Source organism: Taeniopygia guttata, chromosome 3 (assembly GCF_048771995.1).
Source record: "Taeniopygia guttata chromosome 3, bTaeGut7.mat, whole genome shotgun sequence".
NCBI classification, from domain to species: domain Eukaryota; kingdom Metazoa; phylum Chordata; class Aves; order Passeriformes; family Estrildidae; genus Taeniopygia; species Taeniopygia guttata.
This window is the reverse complement of record NC_133027.1, coordinates 2,847,651-2,866,330: the sequence shown is the minus strand read 5'-3', so window position 1 is coordinate 2,866,330 and position 18,680 is coordinate 2,847,651. Positions and strand designations below refer to the sequence as shown.

Genomic DNA, 18,680 nt, shown 5'->3' with positions numbered 1-18,680 from the left:
GAGTACCCCCCATGTCCTGGGCTGATCCCCCAGCATGGGCAGCAGGGGATGGGGGGATTCTGCCCCACTCACTTGCAGAGCTGCCTCCAGATCTGGGCTCCAATATCAGGAGGATGTGGAGCAGCTGGAAAGAGTCCAGATGAGGCCATGGAGATGCCCCAAGGGCTGGAGCCCCTCTGCTCCAGAACCAGGCTGGGAGAGCTGGGGGTGCTCACCTGGAGATGAGAAGGATCCAGGGAGACCTCAGAGCCCCTTCCATGTCCTAAAGGGGCTCCAAGAGAGCTGGAGAGGGACTTGGGACAAGGGATGGAGGGACAGGACAATGGGGAATGGTTTTAAACTGCCAGAAGGCAGGGACAGATGGGATATTGGGAATGAATTCCTGGCTGTCAGGGTGATGAGGCCCTGGCACAGGATGCCCAGAGAAGCTGTGGCTGCCCCTGGATCCCTGGAAGTGTCCAAGGCCAGACTGGATGGGCTTGGAGTGCCCTGGGATCGTGCAAGGGGTCTCTGCCCATGGCCAGGAGTGGGACTTGATGAGTTCTAATCTCCCTTCCCACTCAAACCATTCCATGATTCCATGTTTAGACACTGGCTGCAATAATGATGAACCAGGACCACACAGCAGGAGTTGGGATCTGGGCTGAGTTTCAGCCCTCTGGAAGAGGCAACCAAAAGACAAAATCAGTTCTGGAAGAGAGGAAAAAGGAAAACGGCAGCTATGGTTCATTTCTTTAATAAACACTCTGGAAAGGTAAGAATGGGTCCACAATTTGGTTTAGGGAGAGAGCAGCCTCCCTTTAGGCCATTTGCTTTTGTTATGCCCTGACTTCCCAGGTTTTTCTCTCGTCCCAGAACTGCAGAAATGCTGTGTCCATTTTCCCATCACTATAAAACAGGAAAAAAAACAGGACAGCATTAATTCCTGAAAACAGGACAGCATTAGTGCCTCAGAACTCTGCTATGCCAGCCAATTAATACACTTCTTTCTCTTTTCCACATGCAAAAAGAGAATTAGCACGAGGGACATGAAACCCTTTTGCAATACATTCCCTCTGGCTCTCAGTTCTCCCACAGCGTGATCCTTGCCCATGTGATGATATTGCTGTGCATGTTTCTTCTCCATTTGGGTCAGAGCAAACACATCCATTTCAACATTATCAAGTCTTACATTTTCTTCAGAGATGTAGAATTGTTTTAACTTTTCTTCTTTTTCTTTGCGAAAAAATTGCTTGTTCTATTTCTACTGTCTAAAAAAAAAAAAAAAAAAAGTGTTTCTCTTGGGGGCCAAACTTTGTTCCCTGAGATTTTCTTTTCCTGGTGAAAAATAGTCATTGAAAACTCAACTGGACCAAAAGACTTCCTAACACTGGTTCTTCTCTGACATGGCCACCAGCAGCTGTTCCGGGGTGGGGTGAAAAGAAACTCTGTATGGATTTCTCTGTTCTTGAACCCATTATCCCACTTCCAAGGGAAGTAATTTTCTTTTAGTTGAGAAGATGCCTTAATGAGGCCTTTATCCAGAGAAACAGAATGGTTTGGGTTGGAGGGGCATTAAAGCTCACCCTGTTCCACTCCCTGTCATGGGCAGGGATAAATTCCACTACCCCCAGTTGCTCCAAGCCCCGTCCAACCTTTATGGGAAGGAGTCAAAACCACCAAGAGGAGGGTGTGTTGGAGGAGCACAGTTTTCCAAGAGCCCCAAGGAACAGGCTGAGACCTCGCTGGACAATCCTGGTGGACCCTGGTTTAATTTTTAAATAACCTCTGGAAGCAGTGGGAACGCAATCGTGACAGGACACAGTAACTCAGGCAAAACACAATAATGACACAGCTCCATGGAATTACTGGAATGTGCTGCTGTCTAATAAGTGCAGAGCAGAAGGTGACCAGGCCTGGATCCGTCTGCCAGCTCTGAAATATCCATAATTAGACCTTATCAGTTCCTTAACATCCTATTTCTGTCTGCACTTTGTTTACATCAAGAAACCAATTATCCCATTACAAGCCAGTCTCTGTCAAGCAAATACAGCTCACTGTGCTCCTACGTTTTAGAAGTGTTGTAATTACAAATCTGAGCTATTGCCAGATTTCACTGGAGGTAAATAAGAGCCCTTCTATGCACACACCATATGCACGATGCTTCCTGTTGGAGAAATCAGGTGACACAGAAATTTTATGGAACACAGAGGCGCTCTGGGATAAACTGGAGTCTTGCACCAGCAGCAGTTGATAATGAAAAGCAATGCTTAAAATTCAACAGAAACCTGATCAGAAATATCTCTGAGCATAATTTGCTTCCCCATGGCAGGGGGCTGCAATGAGATCTTTAAGGGTCCTTCCAGCCCAAACCATTCCATGATGATAATGCAGAAGTGCATTTAAACATGTTTAAAAGATGCAAGAGTTACAATGGTTCTGAGGAAAATACTAATTTCTTGAATTCATGAATGTTCTGCAGCTCTTCTGGGGTTTTTTTACCCAAATAAGTAAATATTAAAATAAGTAAATAAGTTGAATAAGTAATTCAAATAAAGTAATTCAAAACTTACTCAATTAAATAAGTTTAATTTAGACTCTAAACTGCTTCTCTTCAAAACATTATCACCTCCCCCTTTATATATATTCAGATTTTCAGTTTTGATTAGGTCTGGGGCCAAAATCAGTCTCTTAAGAAAAATACTTTTAACTGAATATATCCATGGCCATAAAACTTCCAAGAAAATAATCCAAGAAAACTTTCAGGACAGGCATTTATTGAAGGGCTTCTACTTTATCATTCATGACACAAACATGTAACATCAAGTTTCACTTGGTCCATGGAAACACAGAACCTCAGAATGGTTTGGGTTGGAAGAGACCTTGAAGACCACTCAGTTCCAACCCCTGCCACTGTCCCAGGTAGCTCCAAGCCCCACCCAGCCTGATCTTGAACACCTCCAGGGATGGGGAGTCCACAATTTCTGCAGGCAGCAGACAAGGAATTTGGGAATAGGCTTCAGGGAATTTCTGAGGCAGCATTCCAGTGCCTCCAGCCAGACTGTGCCTGTGCACATCGTGTTCCCTTAGTGCTTTAATCTTAGCTGGGAGCTGGATTACGAGGTCACAGGATGGGGGGCATGAAAAGATTTCCATTAAAGAATCACCCTCACCCTTGAAACGTGGCTTCTTCCCCCACTGTAGAAACAAGGACACATTTCTTTATCCTAATGAACAATAGGTGCACCTCCAGCAGCTGGGTGATGCCGAACAGACAACAGGAGAGTCTCAAGATAATTTAAATAATCCTTTGAAACCTGTGAGGTTTTGCTATGGATGGGAAAGCTGCAGGAACAATGCCCTGAGTACATTCACCTTGTCCCTTGATCCAAACAAGCAGTCACACCATCAAATAAATAATGCACCATTAGGAAGAGCATCTTGAGGAGGTTTTGCAGGAGAGGGAGCTGTGGAACGAAATCCAACTGCGTTTTGCAGCAGGTGGTGTTTACAACCCTGCATTATATTTTATTCTGCTGGTTTATTGGTGCATCTAAAACTATCCAAGCAACAGGAAAATTCACTACACATTGGCTGTCTCTAGACAACCAAATTTGGGGTTTTGCAGATCTTTTTAAGCAATCACAGGATGGGTCAGGTTGGAAGGGAGCACAGTGGGGTCATCTGGTCCAACTCCCTGCCCCAGCAGGGTCATCCTGGAGCACAGGGCACAGGATTGTGTCCAGATGGGTCTGGAATAACCCCAGTGAGGGAGACTGGAATAACCACAGTGAGGGACAATCCCCACCCTCTCTCTAGGCAGGGAGAAGGACCTCTTCTGAAGTAACTAGTGCTCTTCCCTGTGAATCCCAAGGATTAAAGGATCTTTCTGGAAGAGGGGTGTGAAAATCCTCTCTTGGTGAGGTAGAGTCAGAAACTCAACCTGCTCAGGCTCTCTCCTGCACTTACAGAGTCCCAACATACAAAGAACTTGCTGTTAACAGGATCACACATGGATATGATGAGCAATAATCCCAGGAGAGGAATTGCTAACTGATAATTTTCTTCTAGTGTTTTTTTTTAGAATCACAGAATGGTTCCGTTTGTAAGGGACCTTAAAGCTCATCCAGTTCCATGGGCAGCGACACCTTCCACTACTCCAGGTTGCTCCAAGCCCCATCCAACCTGACCTTTTATTCCCATTCACACTGGTTGGACGGAGGAAAATGAACCACAGCTCCCTTTTCCCATCCCACACCCCAGACTGGGATGCCAATGCCAGCAAATGCCAGGGATTATCATCAGAGTTGTGTTTGTGCACTATTCCAGTGCAGGTCTAATAGCAAAAATCAGGATGTGGAGGTTTTCTGTTCCTTCACAGCACAGATGGCACCAGCCTGAGCTTTCACCACTTAAGCCCAACACTTGCAATCACAGCCTTGTGGAAAATCTAGGGCAATTGAGAAAGAATGGAAGTTCCCAGGCTTGATAGGAATGTTACAGAGTTCTGCAGGAATGCTTCAAAGTGTGGTGTCTAATAAGATTTTGCACTTTTCCAACTAAATTCTGTTTCTTTCTGTGATTTTTTACAAATTGTGTACAACAATAGAATCAACACCCATCACAAACACTGAAAATCTCATCATGACACATGAAATTTTAAAAACCCAAAAGGAGCTTATTTTTTTTAATATCTAAACAGCACAGACTCCATCAATATCAGACTGTACCAGAACTCTCTGATGCTTCCTGCTGTAAGAAATTCAAAGAAGAATCTCTTAATCCATCCCAGCCTTGGAGCTTAAAAGGTTAAAATCATTTTCCGTTTGCTCCAAAAGAAAGTTATGAAACAATCACTCATTCCACCACTCCAAGAATTTGTCTATGTTCCCAAAATCCACAGAGAAGGAGACACTGACAGAAAGGCAACACTGGATTGGAGGAACTCTGAAGAGAAGTTGAATAAATCATGTTGGAAACTGAAAGGTAACACCCACAAACCATTTCTCCTCTTCATCTATGAAACTACACTAACATTAATTCCACAGGAAAAATGACACCAATATTTTTTGCCATCATCAATTTAAAAGATCATTTTTTGAGTATTAAATTAATGTGTATCAAGGAGAGATTTAATATTTACTTCAGCATCACAGACAGAGAAACATTCAATAGAATATAATACATTTCCTAAGGCACTTTGGACCATCCTGCACAGGTTAGTAGAGAAATATATCCTTTGTAAACTACTCAGTTGTATCAAAACAGCATTAGGAAATTTTTCATTCTCTGTAGCAATAAATTTTAATAATAACTCCCATAGAAATCCACTTCTTTCTTCCCAGTAAATCCCAAAATCTTGCCTTACATCAGCACATCCCAAAATGACAGCTCTGACAATTCCCAGGTTTGGGTAAAGTCCAGATCTTGGTTGGAAAACAGTGCTTTTGATCCATTATAGGATGTTTATTACTTCCAGAAGTAATTAATTTCTCTGGAGAAATATCTTTTCAAGTCTTCAAAATGGGCTCAAAGAATGACATTTTCATAGAAAATAGATATATATAGAGAAATCAAACTTCTCTTTTCCAGCTGGCCCCTTCTCCAGCTCTGATGGCTCCCGACAGGAATTCCACAGGACTATTCACAAGGTCAGGCAAAAACCAGCAGGTTTGGTTTGGGGCATGTAAATAGTAACAACCCTCCAAGTCCAGGAGTTCCCAAACAGTTGGAGTCCCTTGCATGGTTTAAAGGGTGGAGAATCATGGATCATCTTCAGAATTTTGTTTAAACTAATGAATTATCTTAGACAAATTATCATACATTAAAAAGCTATTATTTTGGAATTTCTTGGGAACAAAATACAGAATTTACTTTTTTTTTAAGAAAAATATATTTTTAGTGTATTTCTTTATATGGAAATGACACATAATGTACATCTCCAAAATGCCCTGTGGCTATAGCTGGTGTCAGTGATTGGAAAATGGCAGGAGCAGCCCAGATTCTAAAACTCAAAGAAGTCAGGCTGAAATTAAGAAATTTGGAATGCAGCAACATTTTTTGTTGCTCAAAAGTTTTGAGCTTTTATTTTCAAACTGATGCCTTACCAAACAGAGCCATCTGTGTTCCCTCTGGGAAAGGTTCAACCATTCTGTTCCCATTGACATGATGTTTATCTAGAAAGAAAAAAAAAAAAATTAAAATGAGTTAAAATGTGGTAGAGTATTTGCCTTGCATAAAATCAATAGTGTAGTTCTCACAGATCCATTGAAATCTCAACAATTCCCATGGGCAGGGACAACTTCCACTATTCCATGTTGATCCAAGCCCCATCCAACCTGGCCTGGAACACTTCCAGGGATCCAGGGACAGCCACAGCTTCTCTGGGCACCCTGTGCCAGGGCCTCCCCACCCTCACAAGGAACAATTCCTTCCCAATATCCCACCCACCCCTGCCCTCCCGTAGTTCAAAACCTTTTCACTGCCATCCCCACATTCATTTTTTGCTGCTAAGTCACATTTTAAACAACAGCGGCAAGAAACGAAACTGCCTGAATTCAAAATACAACTTTCCATTCACAAAATATTTCCCAGGGAGAAAATCAAGATGTTTTCTCAATGCATGCATTATTTTAATTCCTTCAGTCCTGATGATGGTGAGGAATAAACCAGGCCAGATAAGGAATGTGGGCTCACTTGTGAATTCTCTGGAAACAATATTTCTCATTAGCAGATAGGCACACTCCTAATCCCAGCTGGCATCCAACATTTACCAACAGTCAGTGAGAAGGGAAAATCAGGGTTATCTGCAAGTGGAGCAAGAGGTGCCACGAGTCAATTGGTGGCATTTAGGAAAATTGATTGTCCTGTGCCTCAGGAGAGAGGCTTTGGGAAGAAAATTGTTGGGAAGCTCCAGAGTGGGAGTAACATGACCAAGGTTTCAACCTCGTTAGCTGTAGCTGGTATTCCCAACATGATCTACAGCCACAGGAGAGGAGTGAACAGTCAGAAAAATTATGGAACATCTTGTAAGATCAAATAAACTAACCCTGCCCTCGCCCTGATAGCTGCCTTCATTTACAGAGTGAGTGACATCCATGATGTATGAAGCAGTTATCATTTCAAATGGCCAGGCTTTCAATATATTAAAATTAAAATTAAACTTTCAGAGGTGAGACAGGCTTGAATGAAAGTAATATTTTCAGAGTTCCCAAGTTGTCTCCCAATGTCTTCATACTTTAATTTCTAAGATCTCAGCCAGATAAAATGATTCATTTTCTTGTCATTCATACTTTGGCTCACTATTTTTTCCAGTATTTCCGTCACAGATGCATTAAATAGTAAAATATAAACCAAAAAAAACACCAACTTTAAAAGGACCTCAACAAAATACACATTCAACCTTAGGACGAAAGTAATAACACCTAAATAACAACGTATAAGTAACAGCAACTCTCCCCAAGGAGAACTAGAGAATGTCCCATTTTGGGACTTTTTACTGAATAGTTTTCCATGTAAAAATATTTTAACTCTCACCTACAAATTGGATTGACTAACTACAGAAAATCAGGAATTGGAAAAACAATAGGACTATCTCTGTATCTTGCCAACAGAAAGAATAAATTATTTTTCCAAGCTCATTGTCATTCCAGAGACAGGGGACTGCAGTAAGTAGGATAAAACCTGGTGTTACAGAGCAACGGAGAGATTTCCAATGAGCACTGAACTGGCTGTGGGCTCACTGCAGCTTCCTGGGGCTGAAAACAGCACATCCTACCCAAATACTATCAAATTATGGAGTTAGTCCATTAATGGGTGCAGAAAAGCTGAATTAGAAGGACATGGATCATCAAATCCCAGAATAGTTTGGCTGGAAGGGATCTTAAAGTTCATCCAGTCCCACCTCCTGCCATGGGCAGGAGCACCTTCCACTATCCCAGGCTGCTCCAAGCCCCATCCAGGCTGGCCTGGAATCCTTCCAGGGATGTCTCTGTATCATTTTTTTTATCTCCTTGGTCCTCAGGGTTCCGAAGTAAAGCTAAGGAATAGATTCTTACTTTTATGTCATTGATATTCACACAGAATTTTCATGAACATAAATTCATGAACCACTTCTCAAAACTTCCAAACACTGCTCCATCATCAACTGCCAAAACTCTAAATTTTCCAAACTAAGCCTGAGAGATTGCTGTGACACACTTTGCTCCCTGCTGAACAGAACCAGTAGGAGCTGAAAGCAACACAGATCCTGCAGGACCTGACATTCAATTTCAGCTTCAGGCAAAGTCTGCTTCAGACAGGTGCAGTGTCTGCCCTGTGCTCCTTAGAATTTCTTGATTTTAACAGAAATAATCCTTCACAGATCCAAAATACATGGAAAGATGATAAAAAGTAACTAAACAGATGCTCAATATTTCTTAGGCTTTACTGAGTTTTTGCACTTGTCACTGGATAGTTTCTAACGTGGTACCACAGCAGCCTTTGGCTAAAGAGTCACTGACTGCAGGTGAAGTTCTGTCCACACATGGATTATCACAGAATTGTGCAATGGTTTGGGAAGGAACCTTAAAGATCATCTAACCATCTAAAAAATCCAAAGCCTTCCATGGGCAGGAACATCTTCCACTATCCCAGGTTGACCCAAGCCCTGTCCAACCTGGCCTTGGACACTTCCAGGGATCCAGGGGCAGCCACAGCTTCTCTGGGAAACCTCTGCCAGGGCCTCACCACCCTCACAACCAGGAATTCCTTCCCAATATCCCATCTATCCCTGCCCTATGGCAGTGGGAAGCCATTCCCTGTGTCCTGTCCCTCCATCCCTTGTCCCAAGTCCCTCTCCAGCTCTCCTGGAGCTCCTTTAGGCCCTGAAAGGGGCTCTGAGCTCTCCCTGGATCCTTCTCTTCTCCAGGTGAACTCTCCCAGCTCTCCCAGCCTGGCTCCAGAGCAGAGGGGCTCCAGCCCTGGGAGCAGCTCTGTGGATTCCTCTGGACTCTCTCCAGCAGCTCCACGTCCTCCTGATGTTGGCCCCAGGGCTGGGGCAGCTCTGCAGGTGGGGTCTCATGAGGCCAAGCAGAACCATCTCCCTCCCTCCCTGCTGCCCTCACCATGAGTCTGTACCACTGAACCACTCAAAGAGAGACAGAGTCTTATCTAAAAACTATCCAAGAGATAATTAGCCCAGCTGAAATCATGTTTGATCCTATCCCAGCTATTTATCAGCATGGACAATCGAGTCCCGATGCCCAGACCTGTTCTCTGGCACATTTTAATTTGTTAGGATACATTTTATTTATCCTCCCTGTTCCATGGGTTGATGATATCACACCCGTGATAGATAAATTTAACAATGCAATATATTCAAATGGAAAAGTTCAGTAAAAAATATTTCCTTTCAAATTAGCCTGACTTAAGTTCTAACCAATTTTACAAGTCCAGGGAAATTTAAAGAACTCAGGGTTAAAACACCCCCAGTCATTTAATGAATATAATTTCTCTTTTTGTAGACCCAAATGAAGATGCTTTAAAAAGGTTGGGCTTTCAGAGAATGCTGATACAGCAGTGAATGAAAATCAGGAATTTTCTGGTCTCAAAATATTCAATCTCTAGCCATCACAGCAAAGATTTGAGAACATTTAAATTCTATTAACAAGAGATTCATATGTTCTTCATATTTATCTTTTGATTTTTTTAAGCCATTAGGGAATATTTAGATTACATATCCAAACTTGTTTTATCAGAGCAGCCAGAAAGTTATTATTTTTAAATGAAAACTGAGATTCTCGCATAATCAAATTAATCCAGGAGTAGGGGTCATATTTATATGCAAGGACTGTTAATTTTCCATGGTAAGTACAGCCAGGAATTGAATTGAAAATAGCTGATTAACCAATTACCAGGAGCCTCCTCCATCTCCTAAAGCACAGTCATGGTGGGAAAGGGGGAGAGGAGGAGGAAAAGGGATGGGAACATCCCAAAGCAAATCAGCTGCTACTTGAAGGGTTCCTTTCCCCTTTCTTTTTTGCCTTTTCTTACATTTTTCCTACATTTCCAATCACACCACCATGGTGGAGCAAATGGCCTACTAAGGGGTTGGGAATCTGGGAGAAAAAACAGATCAGGGAACATAAGAATTTTCTTAAGCAGTTATAAAAGGATCTCTTAGGTTATTATTTCCAAAAGTGGAATATAAGGCATAGTATAACTTAATTATATTTCATTCAGTTGCTTTATGAACAGGGATCTGACCTTGGTTTGTGCTTGAATAAATGAACTGATTCTAGGAACTTTTAGGCTCCAGAATTTCTCTTCACTTTTCACTTGTGAAAGCCACAGCTGGACAGTGCATCTGTAAAACAGGTCCTTCATTTACAGGCCTAAGTACCTTCAAGCCTGATTTTTAAAACCTAAGGATGTTTATTTATTTTTTCACTGTTTCCTAACCCAAGAGATATTTCCCTAAAGGAAGGGTTTAATTCTCTAAAAATGTACCTGATGCATGTGCCAAGAGGAGTCACACATGTCTCAAGTACCAGATTATGCCAAAAATGAGGATTTGGTAAATTGTGCAAGGATGGGATTGTTCCAAGTCCTCACTAATACAAACAGAGAGTGAAATAATTCACTTTATTAATATCCATCCCCTCTCCAAAGTTCTCCCAGACACCAGAAAATGCTTTTGTGGTATTTTCACAATGGTCTGCAAAGGACAAAGGAAAAGTTCGGTTGTTGAAGACTGCAGGAAGTGCTTCTGAAGGCATAGGAATTACCTGCTAAATGCCCCCTTTTCCAACCTACACTAAGACCCTCCAATTTCTTTTTGTTCCTGAAGGTGGAATCCAGATTTCAAATTCTAGGATTTCAAAAACTACAAAAATGGAGAAAACAAAAGCAGGAAATCAGAGATTCACTGGGGCTCTTGGAAGACTAAAGAGAGGCACATAAGGGAGAGGGCTGCTCTTCTTGAGTGGGATGAGATTTTTAATTTATGGCAAAATTTCATCCCTTAATCATTCCTAGCTGGTGATGAGACAGAAGCTCTTCTTTCTTTTCAGGTCTAGTTCAACAAGCAGAACTGTCAGCTCTAAAAGCTCCTGTGCAATGAGAAAACTTCCTGTCATTTCAGATGAACCCTCAAGTGTTACAGTTCAAATCCCTTTGTCTCCCAAAGGATATTTTCAGCACAGAGACATCAATCCCCAATCCTGGTCATTTATGTCTCCACCCCTGACGAGTCTTTTGGATCCTCAGCATTGGCAAAGAGATGGTGAACAGGATCTGCTGGGTTTCTTTCACCTCTCCCTTCTCCAGTTCCATCCTCCATCAGGAGAGAGCAGCTGTCAGCTCATCACCAATTAAAAGGAGAGGTGGCTATGTCACAGTAACTCAACAATTTGAATTTTGAATTATTTTAATTATTGGACCAACAACTCTTTGTAGTATTGTGGTGCTGTCCTCACATGAGGGATCCTAGCTATTATTTAAAAAACCCTGATGTCACTCAATGGAATGCAATGATCACAAATGTTGTTTAAAAATATGTATGTTTATTTATCAAAACAGCTCAGAAAAGGAAGAGTGGCAGCTGAAACCAGTTTGGAAATGTATTCTGGAGATGATGTCCTATAATGTGACACACTGTGCTCTCTGCATCCAGGCCATCAAACAGATTGGGACATGGGAACTGACTGATGGCATGGAATGTGATGTGTCCTAGTACAGAGTGTCAGCTCAGCCTCCAGAACACACAGGCTCCTCAAAAAACAGAGGTGCTGCTTAATGAACAAAGGCCAGATATCACACACTGGGTTTGTTCTGCAGCTCCCTCTGGGAAATGGACCAGGAGTGAATGGAAAATGAGGTTTTGGAATGAAAACAAATTAATTTCTTAAAAAGGGGGTGGTGGAGGTGCAGAGGAGAAATAGTTATGGTCAAATTCCCAGTCCTTGGGGTAGAGGTAGTGGGGACTGTGGGAGTGAATTCATGGCAGCTTGGACAGAGGTGCAGGGTCTGAGAGTAAAATAGGAGGATCAGGGATAAATCTGGGGTATGAATAAAGGAAAGTGTCCTGGAAAGTACAGTAACACTTCCAGGAGCTGGGAAAGGGGCTCAGCCTGGAGAAAAGGAGGCTCAGGGAGGACCCTGTGGCTCTGCACAACTCCTGACAGGAGGGACAGCCGGGGAGGTCGGGCTCTGCTCCCAGGGAACAGGGACAAGATGAGTGGAAATGGCCTCAAGCTGCACCAGGGGAGGTTTAGGCTGGATATTGGGAACAATTCCTTCTGGAAAAAGGGCTGTCCAGCCCTGGCACAGCTGCCCAGGACAGGGGTGGATTCCCCATCCCTGGAGAGATTTAAAAGCCCTGTGGATGTGGCACATGGGGACATGGATCAATGGTGGCCTGGGCAGTTGGGAATGGTTGGATTCAGTAATCTCTAAGGGTTTTTCCAACCCAAACAATTCTGGGATTGTGAGATTATGGGACTTTCCCATACACAAAGTCTATGAGGCCCAGATAAAGGTGACCCATCACAGACTGACTGTGACCACACATTCTGCTTGTTCTGTTCTCTGACTCTGTAGGTGTTGAATTTTAGAGGTTTGAGGTACAAAAATTAAGGCTAAATTAAGTATTCTTAAACTCGGACACTTGCACTTGGCTTTCATCTTCCACACTGGATCTACATCTGAGTATTCAGCCTTGAATCCTCCTGTACTCTGGAAAGAATGAGACACTTGTGTGGTGATTCATTTGACATACTGTTTTCTTCAGAATAAAACCAATCATACTTAAAAATGTCACTTTCTGGACACATTATAAAGAAAGTAGTGACAAACTTGAATGAATTCCGCTTATAACCCTGCAGTAATATCACTGAGATTCAGGATCTGTTCAGGGGAAGGATTATACGTACCTGTGTGTACACAAATATTTATTAAAACGCTGCCTCAACACCAATGGAGATTATGTGTTATGAACCAGAACAGCAACAGTAAAATACATTATCAAAACAGCAAAGGAAACAATGGCAGAAGAAAATAATGGCACCAACCAAAAGGAATCAGGATTGTGTAAGAATCCTGTCTAGAAGGGCTGCTAGATCAAAAAGAAAACATAGATATATGAGATACACAAAGTAATCAACTCCTGTGGTATTTTTGAGACTGTGACATCATTTCATTTCCCAAAAACCTAGTTCATGGAGTTCTGTCATAACATAACAAGCAGTTCTCATTTTTAAAACTTAGTCTTTTTAACCTTCCATAGAAGCTGTGGCTGCCCCATCCTGGAAATGCCCAAGGCCAGGCTGGATGGTGCAACACAAAAGAAAATAATAAAAATACAGACACCTTCCACTATCCCAGGTTGCTCCAAGTCCTGTTCAGCTTGGCCTTGGATATTTTCAGGGATAGGAAGTTTAAAATTTCCTAAAATATAAAACTGAAAAGAAAATAGAAGAGCCTTAAAGCTGAAGCAGAGCCTGGCATTGAGTTATTCACCTACCACAGACTATCCAGGCCATCTCTGCCATTCCTGCTTTTCATGGAGCCTCTTATTAGAGCAACTGAATGAAGATGATAAAATACAACTGGATTTACTTCATAATTACAGACAGCACCTCTCAAAACCCCACTTGAAACCCTTACATTAACCAGCTCTGGTAAGAATGGCATCAGACAGGCTGGAAAGCCAAGAGATCCAAACAAAGGATGGTGATAAACAGAGCGTAAGGGAGTGGGAAGAGATGTCCAGTGGGGTGTGGCGAGCAGGGTTGTTAAGCTTGGGTTTATTTAGCAGCTTTATTAATGATCCTGACTAAGGGGTGAAAAGCACATGAATAAAACATGCCCTGGATGCTCATCTGGAACATGGTGTGTACACCGTGAAAAATGGGAAGCAGCACAAAGCCCTGGGCAGGAATTCCAGAATGGAGCACAGAGAGAGGCAAAGCAGCTCCAGGAACACTCTTTTCTCCTGTTATGGAATATGAGTTTGCATCCCATAATTCTTGAGGAAAAAACTGTCTACAAAGGGCAGGAACCACCTGAGGGAAGACATGAAGATTCATGGGAGAAATAAACTTTTATAAACTGTGGAAAGCCATGGGCTGGGGTCTGATATCTGCTGGTCATTGAATTCCTGGCACTGCTCAGTTCAATGTCTCCTCATTCGGGAATCAGCACCAGAAATGCCAAATTCTAGGGAGGCCTCTGCAATAAAAAACAATGCAGATCTAAAAAAATCCTCTCCCAACTGCTTTTAATCATATTGTTTATTTATAATTTCCTTTCACAGACTAATATTTACATAAATAATCTCCTAAGTGCGACTTTGATTTAGACTGCTCCCTTTTTGAGGGCTCACTCTGAGAGCAGTTAAGCCTCATGGCACGTAACACCAATGAGTTGGTATTGATTTTTATGTCCATGGCTTCTCAAAATGAGACAGACTCAAGATAATTTCTGCTGGACATTCACACCCATATCAAAGTGGAAAAGGCCCTTAGAAATTTGCGGCTGGCTGTGAATTTGTAGACAAAGTGAAGAGCTGTGTTGTTTCAAATCTTTAATTACATATATGGAGATTGGAACTGGACCATCTTCAAAGTCCTTTCCAAACCAAACCATTCTAGGATTCTACAATTCTATGATATTAAAACTTCACAACATCCCAGAAAGGTACTTCTGGGCAGATTATACCAGTAAAACAATGGCAGGTTAAAGAACCTCACAACACCATTGGTAAAACATGTCTTGATTCATAAGGCCTTTATTCCAAAGGGTTTGTCCAATTCCCTCTCCAGCTACTTGGAAAAATGTGCTTACTGGGCTAATAAAACCCAGTGGAGGGAATTCAAGAGTCACTCTCTATTAATGAGTTAACATCACTCAGTCACCTACAATTTAATTTTTCTGAGGCCCTGAGATTTTAATTTGGGTAATACTTCTATTAATTACAATGTCTAATAACAATGTCAACTTCAGACATCTGTTAAAAACATGTAATGTTAATTTATTGGAAAATCTCCAGCAGTGCTCAATTAAAATGTTCCCCAGTTAAGTCAATGCATATGATTTGTCATGAAAAGCAAAATGGGATACAGTTAGTAAAAATAATAGCAAATTCCAAACAATAAGTTTTGCGTTGCAGATTGACCAAATTCAAGACACAAAAGTTTTTATTAGGTGGCAGAACAAGAATTTTTGGAATCAGGATAGTCTCACATTGGCTTAGGAGCCTTGCTCCAGCACCTACAGGAAATATTTAATAGAATCATGGAATGGTTTAGGTTGGGAGAAACCTTAAAATTCAACCTCTTCCACTATCCCAGGTTGCTCCAAGCCTTGTCCGACCTGGCCTTGGACACTTCCAGCGATCCAGGGAAGCCACAGCTTCTCTGGGCAACCTGTGCCAGGGCCTCCCCACCCTCACAGGGAACAATTCCTTCCCAAAATCCCATCAAGCCCTGCCCTCTGGCAGTGGGAAGCCCTTTTCCATCCTCTTGTAAGCATTCCATCCCCACCTTTCTTTTAGGCTCCCTCCAGGTACTAGAAGGTGCCACAAATAAGTCACTCCAAAGCTTCTCTTTTCCAGGCTGAACAATCCCAATTCCCTCAACCTTTTTTATGCTGAACATTGCAGAAAGTATGTATTAACCTCCCCTTATTAGATTTTTCCTCCTGCAATTTCAATTTTATATCAGAAGACATTTTTCGTGTTCTTTAAATTATTTAGATTCACTGAGGCCTGTATCTGCCAGGGTGGGTTTTGCAATTTTTTAAATAGACTTTGTAGCAGAATTAAACTGAGATGTGAAACACCCAGTGTTTTCCATTGGAACCCTGCCATCCCATTATCATTCCCTCCCCACACATCCCCACTGCTCCATCCACCCGGATTTAAGAATCCACAAATCCACGGCAGAGGCGCCCAGCCCTGTTTTAGCGACACGTCCCAATTCCCACCATCCCTCCAAGCCCTGCTGCTGCTCCCTTTTGCCTCGTGGAGCTGTTGGGAGCAGCGTGTGCCTGGTGATAGAGTATCTCCCTCGCACACATTCCCACTCCGTGGCAGATTATCTGCCCGGAGGTTGCACCAGGCTCCCGTCAGCTGTCACGCCATGGATGAGCGCGAACGCTCCGGTGCCTCGTCCCCCCTGGCCCCGCTGACAGTGATAAATGACCAGCCCCGATGCTCAGCTGAGCCTCCCAATCTGCTCCAGCCTTTTTCCTGGTGATTTCCCCCTCGGCACAGCAAAGGGAAACCAGGAGAGCCAAGCTGGGCTTTGTTGAGAAAAAGGGAATTGTGATTTTACCGCTTGAAGCAGCTCAGAAGCTGATGGTAAAATGAAGGTGAGAGCAGTGTTACCAAGCACTGGTTTGGGTTTGCGGAACCAGGTTTGCTCACACAGATGATCCTTAAGGTCCCTTCCAAACCAAACCATTCTATAATTCCATGATTTCATGAAGATTCCTGAGCTTTTCCCCATGTCCAGCAGAGCCAATGTATGTACAGGGCCAGTGGCGCCTGGCCTGCAGGAGAATTGGCCAAATGAACACAAATTATTAAAGAAATAATTCATTATTGCCAATGTAGCACCTAATTTCACTTTAATTTTCCAGGGAATCCAGTAGCCCATGAATTTCACTCCTCTGAGGAAGAAAACAACTCCATCCAGCCTGGTAAGGGCTGACTATGTTATGATATAGAGTGGATGGGGAAGGGATTCTAATAAAAAACATTTCTGAAGTGAAATGGGAAGTAAGTACCCCAATTCTAAAAAATTATGATGACTTCATTGTGAGCAGCTGATACAGTTTAAGGCTGATATTCTATTTCTTAGTGATGATAATTGCAAAATAAAATATATCATAAGCAACAATTTTTTTACTTTTACCTTAAACCAAATAAATAATTTCAAAATTTAAGGTTCAATCTCTGTTTCTTTACTGAAGCTGTGACCATCAAAAACCAAACCAGCCACCAACCACTAGAAAACTGCATCTACAGGATCCATCCTGAAGGGATGGCTCACAGCAAACTCCCAGTTCCCATTTTGCACCTTCCCAAGTGTGCGAGTGATTTAGGATGGGATGCAAAAGAGGGTTTGAAATGAAGGAGGATGAGTTTGGCTGCTCAGCAAACCTCAGTAATTGACACAAGTTCTCAGAAGGGGCCAGGGTTTGGCACTGAACCACAGAATCATGGAATTGGATGTACAGAATATCCTGAGTGGGAAAGGATCATGAATTCCAACTCTTGGCCCTGCCCAGGACACCTCAACAATCTCACCCTGTGCCTGGGAGTGCTGCCCAAATGCTTCTTGAGCTCCTCCAGCCTTGGAGCTATGGGCAATTCAGACAATCTAAAATCAGGTTTCAGCTTTGAACTTCCTTCTGAACAAGGTTTTCTCCCACTCTCTGTGTCTCCATTGGCTGTGGAATGAGAAACATGCGAGATTTTACTCCCTCATGCTAACATTAGCTTCTTTACGCTCATTTCTATGAATAGCCCCACAAATTGCAGCGGATTTCAGCTGAAAACGAGAATTTATTCTGAAAATCATCAAAATTAACATTTCAACCTCTTATGGCAAGAGAGATAAACAAATAAGCATGGAGTGTTGTAGGCTGGAAATTCTAAACATGATTCATCTCATCCTAAAGCCATCAGCTAAAATATTCCAGTCATTCCTTGAGGACATTTATCCTGTTGTGATGTGATGCAGCCAGGGGTGACTGGCCTGGGGTGAGATTGGCCAAATGAATCCAACATTTTTTATTATTTGTAAAGAAGTGATTTGTCATCTCCAATGCAGCACCTAATTTCATTTCAGTTTTCCAGGGAATCCTATATTTCCAACGAATTTCACTCCTCCGAGGAAGAAAACAACCCCATCAAGCCCTCTAAGGGCTGTGTTATTATGTGTTAGCTGAACCCCAAAATTTATTTTAGTAGACAAAATTCCATAAGTAACAGTGAATCCACTTTTCTTACATAACAGAAATCCAACCTTTCTCTCAATCAAGAAATATAAAGTACTCGTACCCAAATCCACAGCCCATTCCTTTTTTCCTAAAAAGTTTGATCCTTTCATTAACAAATAAAGGTCTAATTAATAAAGTGCCTTGTTTAGAAGTTTCACGTTCTTCCCAGTTTTTTTTTTCTTTTTTTTTTTTTGCTCTGAACAATAGTAATAACATTTAAATCTTCAGATCTGTCATACACTGAACTTACTGATAAACTGAGCTAATGCTTGTGGTTTCATGCCAGCCAAAGCAGATTTTTGGGACACAAAAGAGATGTAGGGGTTCTTAACAATTTTTCCTTCCTAAAATGACAAAACTAATGATGGTTTCAGTCCTTTAACGTATCTTGATTTACCAGAAATAAACAAAACAAAGTGCTCTGAGTTTTTAAAGCCTATTTAACAGAAAATCACAACAGTTCTACAATTTTTTTACCCTTCTGTTGCTGAAACAGTGTCACAAATGTGACTCCAATTTTGCACTGATTTTTCTTGCCTCAGCTGCAGCTTCTGGTGCTGCAGAATCAAGGACGCTTTTCCACAATGATTCAACAGCTCCCATTGAACTGATGGCAGCTTATCCTGAGAGCTCAGCACTTGATATTGTAGGATCTTTCCAAAAACTGGCTCCTGGGTATTATTACAACTGGTATTCAAGGAAAATAATTGGATTTT

At 42.1% G+C, this 18,680-nt stretch overlaps 1 protein-coding gene across 2 annotated transcripts in view; it reads right to left on the bottom strand.

Annotated features, from left to right (window-relative positions):
* The window catches only part of MSRA (methionine sulfoxide reductase A), a 227,530-nt gene that overhangs the window by 139,297 nt on the left and 69,553 nt on the right, over positions 1 to 18,680 (bottom strand). For both annotated transcript variants that reach the window (XM_002187990.6, XM_012572944.5), the window contains exon 2: positions 6,087 to 6,155. In XM_002187990.6, the coding sequence (XP_002188026.4) occupies positions 6,087 to 6,155 (69 nt within the window). The remainder of the gene's footprint in view (positions 1 to 6,086; positions 6,156 to 18,680) is intronic.